Source organism: Nestor notabilis, unplaced genomic scaffold, assembly GCF_000696875.1.
Source record: "Nestor notabilis isolate BGI_N333 unplaced genomic scaffold, ASM69687v1 scaffold22682, whole genome shotgun sequence".
Taxonomy (NCBI): Eukaryota; Metazoa; Chordata; class Aves; order Psittaciformes; family Psittacidae; genus Nestor; species Nestor notabilis.
In genome coordinates, this window is record NW_009919023.1 from 11,904 (window position 1) to 18,630 (window position 6,727).

A 6,727-nucleotide genomic window follows, 5' to 3' on the forward strand; every position below is an offset into this window, starting at 1 on the left:
CCCTTCCTGCTTGGCAGGGTCAGACCGTGCACAGGAACATCCCAGCTCTAACACACCTTATGGGCTGCCAGTGAGCCATGGCCGGGCTGGCCCAGCTCTCACATGGGCATCACATCCCTCTTGTCCCCTCCAGAGACACAGTTCACATGGATCTGTGAGATCCCCTGGAATCAGAGCAGCCAAAATCCTTCTCAAGCCACCTTGGCACACATTGGGCTGGTTTAAAGGGCATTGGGCAAGTTGCAAATACAACCCACTGGAGAAGCTCCGGATGCTTGATCCGTGGGAATGCCTCCGTGGCAAAAATACATCCTGGCTGGGGAGGACCATTAAATCTGAGCCAAATCACTTCTGCCCTTCCACTAAGCATCCCATGCCCCAGGCGGCAGCCCCCCACGCAGCCTTACCTCTGCCCTGGGGCGCCGGCGAGATCCCAGGGAGCTGGCGGGCGTCTGGGAAATGCTCTTTGGGGGCAGGAGGCTTTAAGGGGGCTCCAGCGCCCACCCCGGGGCGGGCAGCGCCAGGAGGAATGTGCCTGGCGCCCAGGGAGGAATGCAACACTTGTGAGCTGCTATTTCAGCCCCAGCCCCCTCCGCCGCTCCCCCTTCCCCCCCAGGAGCCCATATAAGCCCAAGCTATTGTGTGGCCTCAGAGATTTGCTATTTTAAACCCTCCGGACTGAGATACGTGAGTGCCCGAGGGGCTGACACAAGCCAGGCAGCTGTCACCTTCTGATAAGGCAGCGAGAGCAGGACCAGACCCTCCATCGCAGCCCCCAACTCTGCACCAAGCCCAAGATGCTGCAAGAGAAGAGGCTCAGGCTTGTTTTTCCCTCCTGGGACACGTGCGCCTCAGGTCCTTGCCTTCTTTCCCCTTGTCAGATGAAGGGAAGCAAACTGCTCCCATCCCAGAAGCATCTTAGAAAGAGCAACTTTTATTAGGAAAACAAAAAAGGCACAGAGAGAACCAAGTCCTTTCCAAAGCCCAACAAGCAAGATCAGGTCTAGAGGCAGCAGTAGAGGCCCACACCGCATTTGGACGCCACAATGGTTGCTCAAGGCACAGCCCTTGCCCACTGAATGGCCCCAGATCAAGGATTTCAGCATCATTTTGTGGGCCTAAATTCAGCATCATTTTGTGGGTCTAAATTCAGCATCCTAAAGCCAACCTCAAGAGATTATCCTGCATCCCTCCTGTGTGGGCTCAGCAGCCCAAGGGGTGCAGGACCATGGGTCACAAAAGCCATAGGCAATGGGTTCAGGAGGAAGGGCGAGAGGGAAATGGGGTTTGGGAAAGGGGTCCAGCACTCAGTACTCAGCTCCATGCAACCCCAAAACCAGGACCATGGTCCACCCACCCTTCCCACATATCTAAGTGCAAGGAGTCAGTGCACCAGTGTCATTGGGTCCACCTTTCTTCCACAAAGCATCACTCCATGCACGTGTGACGTTGCAGCCTTGGGTTGCTCCAGCACTAACAGCCAGGCGAAGGGCTGACATCTGCCTTCCCCACGTGAGCCAGGCAGCAGGGATGGGTATGGTCTATGGATGCTCAGCTGAAACTCCCTTGGCCAGGCAGTTTCTTATCCCACTGACATCATCCAGCTGCAAGGGAGATGTGTAGGTTGATGTCCTTTGCAAGCACAGTTATGGGGCACAGGCAGAGTTTAGGAGCAAAACACCAAAATGTTGAGGGAAAACAAGGCAAGAATCTGCCTCCAGCGTCTGCATTGAGCTTCCAGCTCTGGGCACTCCTGGACAGGCAGCAAGTGAGGACTGGGTGTGCAGGGGTAACCTTCCAGCCTTCTTCCTTCCTCAAGCAGAGGTACCCCGGCGACGTGGGCTGCACCTACATGCGGCACGGGGAACGCTCATGGCAGTGGGCTGCTGGGCAGGGCTGGGCTTTGATCCTCAGAGCAAAACAGGTTTTCCCAGGTCATCTGATATTATTACAAAGGACACTATTGCAACTGGAAAAGAAAGTGAGAAACAGTGAGACCAGGCCTGGGGCTGCAAACCCCCAAAGGCAGCTACTGTGACCAGGACCATAGTTGTGCCAAACAGGGATTGGGGCAGGCAGGCATCCCCTAGATCCCACCACACACCACTTTTCCCTTCTTCTCCCAGACCAGACTTCTTCTCACCATTAGAGCTGTCTCCAGTCATCCCCTCCTGCCAAATTCCCCAAGCCATGGGGTCCTGGATGCCCCACACATCCCCTCTATCCCCTGTAGCTTGAGTTTCTCACATCTGCCCATGATTCCAGCTCTGCCCCTAGCTCAGAGGATGCACCACCTTTCAAAGCAGCTCTGTGTCTACCTTGGTGTCTCCAGAGGTGTCTCCAGGCTGCTTTACCCAGACATCACGGCTTGGCAGGCTGTTTATTTTCCTGATGTCCTGCAAACAGGAGAGTCACACGTGGCACAGGAAGGTTTTCCCTGTGCCTCGGTCTGATTTTAACCAGCCCTTGAAGCACACATGCCCCAGGTAAAACCAGAGAGCTTTGAGACCCTGCCCCTGGCAGACCCTCCAAGCCAAGCGTGGCTCCAGCCCACAGAGACAGAGGCAACGGGTTGTTCTTGCAGGAAGAACTGATAAAGGAGCTGCAGGCTTTTATCCAGGAGTGACCCCGGGAGCAAACCCTCTCCTGGCAGACACGGGCCAGCGCAGACACGTCTGGGCAGCACTAATCTCTGCGGCTCAGCGCTGGGGGTGCCCGGGCTTGTCTGCCCATACCCAGAGTGTCCTGCCCAAACCAGCCATACCCGCTCCCAGGACTCACTGAGCGCCTCCTTTCCAAGCACATGAAACTACCCTGAGGCCAAAGGGTCTCCTGTCCACCTCCCCAGAGCACCCGTGGTGGCAGAGTGATGACCTCCGAGTCCCCTTAGCTGGGCGCTTTGCCCCCGCAGCTACAGGACACCCTGATTTTGGGGGCTGGGATACATGCATGATGCAGATCACTCCAGACCCCACATGCAGCAGGACCTCTCAGTGTACACGCAGGTCTCTAAACCCCACAGAGCCCAGTCCATCAACCCATAAGCTCCAACACCCCAGATGCAGGGACATGTCCCACCAGGCTGCCTGGGCTCTTGCCCAAGGTGTCGGCACAAGCCAGTACCTTGCTCTTCTCCTCCTTGGCAGGCTCCTGAGCTCGGCTGATCCACAGATTAATGCGGGACGTCACTGATCCTGGGATCTTCAGGTTGTCCTGTGGCACACAGAGGGACACCAGGATTACAGCACCAGCTCTCTCATGGCACAAAAATCAATGCGGACAGTCCCCAGGGTACAGGGAGACTGAGCAACCTGCGGCGGGCAGAGCTCAGCCTCCACCTTGGCTCCATCCCAGCTCCCCAAATACCAGCGCATCGGCACAGACCCGCACACCCCCGGAGCACCCTCTGGGTGGCAGTCGGTGCCCAAGCCCATCCCTACACCTCTCAGCAAGCACCACGCTCCCATCATACTGCTCCCGGGATCTAAAGGGGGGAAGATGCGCCCGAAGATGCGGTGCCTGCCCCAGCACAGGGCTCCTGCGGTACCTTCCTGGCAGCGAGCGGCTCAGCCTTGCCGGGAGCGGTCGCCTCGAAGAAGCTGCGCTTGCTCGCCACCCCCTCCGAGAGCAGGAGGCTCTTCTGAACAGCCGGGGATGATTTCACCACCTCCGAGCGCTGGGAGGAGAGAGGAGGGGGTCAGCGCTGCACCACACGTGGTAAAGAGCAAAGTCCTGCTTCCGAGTCACATCCCGAGCCCACTGGGGTCTGCTCCCTCCTTGCCCATCACCAACTCACGGGCTTGCCCCACTGCTCCCCGCAGCAGGAGCCTGCAGCATCCCCATGACCCTCTCCAGCGGGTGCCCACCCCCAGCTCCTAAAACCCTGAAGCTCATCCCCTTTTCTGCCCGGGACCATCTTCTTCAACCCCATTAGTGCGTGTTTGGAGCAGCTCGGTCCCACTCTGCCTTCCCCATTCAGCTCCAGGCCATGCCTCTTCCTCTCCCCACACATCCTTTGCACACATCCCTCCCATGCCAAGGCATTCCAGCACCTGCACGGCCGAGTTGTACTTTTCCAGCTTCTCCCCAATGGTGCTGCTGCTACCCGGGATCCTCATGCTTGCACTGGTGAAGAAGAGGGGAGAGAGTTGGACACAGCCCCCTCAGGATCTCCTGGGACTCAGCCCATGGTCCTTGGGAACTCTACTTGGCAGAAGACCCTGTCTGACTCTGGCACTCCTCTTGCATCCACAGGCCAAGTGAACTGTGGCAGCTCATTCCCTGCTGATGACCAAGATCTTTGGGTCTCACCATCTTCCTGGGAGTGCTCTGTACATTGAAAAATAGCCCTGAACTCCTCAGTTTACTCTGTCTTCACCACTGCCAGGTCTGAGCTGCATCTTCACCAGTATCAGGATGAGTTTGCCTGCAGTATGCACAGGTACAAGCCCAGGTGCTGTACAACCCCACTCCCCTGCATTCAGAGGTGGGAGAGCATCCCATTGACTCCCTGCATTCACATCTGATCCTTTGTTCCTCAAGAGGTTTTTAAGCCATCTGCCCAAAGCTTGCCATGGAGATGTGGCCATCAAAGCCAGATCAGGGTGCTCATGGACCTGTGCAGCTGGTTTTGATATCTCCAGGGATGGGACCCTGTTGCAGTGCTGCACCACTGCACACTTAACCACTCCTGTGCAGACACAAGCACTGATGAGAAACTGCCTGAACCAAGAGGCAGCAGGGGGTAGCTGGGGGGGGTCTTGTACACATACAAGCTGCACATTGGACATTGTCCTGTGCTCTGCTAATGCCAAGTCAGCCAGGCACCCCGGGGACCAACGTCCAGCAGACCTGTACCAGGGCACTCACTACCTGGTCCCAGGTCCCATCACCTCCTTCTCCCTTGGAGCACAAAGGGGGATGGACAATTCCTGCCCAGCAAGACCCAATTAACATGAAGAGAGGTGCTGACCTCCTTGTGAGAGGGCTTTGGCTTTCTTCTTTCTGTTTTCTTGAGATCACCTGGAAGACACAAGGAGAGGAGATACTGGAGCCAACTGTGGTTATCAAAGACAAACATGGGAGAAACTGCCCCAGACCCATCTCCCCCATTTTCACCCACACCAGAGCTGATGTCATATCTCAAAGCTCACCAGCCTTTTGTACTGCTAACATCCCTGACAAAGCAACATGAAACTCAACTAAGCCAGCAAGTCAGCCCTGATTCACAGCAGGGACAACCTCAACAGCTCTTGGTTTTCCCAATCTCCCCAAGCTCTTTATTCCAGAGATCTTTTGGGGCAGGCTAGAATGAAAGATATTCTCAGGGATGTAACAAGGGACAAGAAAGAGGATGGGTTTCATTTTCACCCTGTGCTCTCACAGAAGACTAATAAATGCCAGAGGGGGAATGGTCATTCCTGGGACTCTGGAAACTTTGAGGACTATGAGCTCCCTGTTTTCTCATCACTTCCCACAAGTTCCCATGCCAGCACAAAGCATGAGCATGGGCTTGTTCATCAGCACAGGCCTTTGGTCAGACACAGCAAATGAAAATGGAGGTAAACTGAAGCAGAACTGCAATGCCCAGATCAAGGGTGGGTTTTGAATGCACTTTGGGGAAGAGGCTTTGCCAACATAACCTGGAGACCAAAGCAACCCTTCCTTCCCCCATCCTCCAGTGCCTAAACAGGAGTCTTCCTCCCATTTGCTTTAGCTCTTACCCGGAAAGAGACAGTTCTTGGGCTGGTTCGTCTGATGGAGCTGCTGTAGGTGATCTGTGTTGGAAAAGTATCTGACTTCTCTGCAGGTTCCTCTTGGGTGGAAGACAGCTGTGTTGCCTCCTTTGAGGGATTCCTGGATGGCTGCTGCGGAAAAAGCAGGTACCTGATGCATCCCTGCAGGGAAGGCTGAGGTGCAGGGAGCAGAGCAGACAGGGTGGGAACTGGTTGGGAGGCAGGATTTGAGGGTGAGGTCCTCCAAACCTTGGCTGTCTCACTTGGACAGGCAAAGCCCCAAAGACCTCTTCAATGAAACTGTGATGGCCATCAGTAGGGGCTTGCTGGAGAAGGTGATGAGAATAGAGCATGGAAGGGAGGGAAAGGGGGTGGTGGGACCCTGTCCACCACCTTGTGGTTTGCAGCTTTCAGAAAAAACCCTCCCCAAAAGCCCACGGTTCCATTTCCCTCCCGGTGCTTTGGGGCTCTCCCTCTCTGCTGTCCTCCCAGCACCCAGGACTTCACACCACAGGGGTTGGTGCCTTCTCCATCGCTGCTCACCTGCTGGTCCAGGGATGAGGTTGCCACCGAGGTTGTCTTCTCCTCCACGCTGCGGCTCCCTTGCCTGGTCAGGATCTTGACCTCACGGAGCCGGCAGCCCCCCAGCTCCTGCACCTCCCTTCTCTGCTCCCCCCGAGGAGACCCCACACCTTGTCCTTCCTTGTCCTGGAGCTGTGTCCTCACCACCACCTTCGTCTCCACGGCCGGCTCCCAGTGTCGGTCTCCTGGTGGGTTCCCTCTGCCCTTGGCCGCATCCCGATCCCGCTGTCCAGCCTGGATGCTCTCCTGCCCCGTGCATGGCTGTCCCCCTGCCTCTGCACGGCTCACTCCCACCCCTGGCTCCTGATGCTCCTTCTCCTGCCTCAGCTTTCCAGAGACTGCCATCGGGGACCTTGTTCGTCTCCCTTCTTGTGTCTTCAGCACTACCGAGAGCTTACGCTCTTTCCTTT

General features: G+C 56.4%; 1 protein-coding gene across 1 annotated transcript in view; it reads right to left on the minus strand.

Annotated features, from left to right (window-relative positions):
* Positions 1 to 2,297: 2,297 nt before the first annotated feature.
* Positions 2,298 to 6,727, minus strand: part of LAD1 (ladinin 1) — a 5,694-nt gene continuing 1,264 nt past the window's right edge. The window contains exons 3-9 of the mRNA XM_010010038.1: positions 6,279 to 6,723; positions 5,724 to 5,867; positions 4,973 to 5,022; positions 4,053 to 4,125; positions 3,548 to 3,676; positions 3,124 to 3,213; positions 2,298 to 2,396 (exon numbers count right to left, since the gene is read on the minus strand). Coding sequence (XP_010008340.1) covers positions 2,298 to 2,396; positions 3,124 to 3,213; positions 3,548 to 3,676; positions 4,053 to 4,125; positions 4,973 to 5,022; positions 5,724 to 5,867; positions 6,279 to 6,723 — 1,030 coding nt within the window. The remainder of the gene's footprint in view (positions 2,397 to 3,123; positions 3,214 to 3,547; positions 3,677 to 4,052; positions 4,126 to 4,972; positions 5,023 to 5,723; positions 5,868 to 6,278; positions 6,724 to 6,727) is intronic.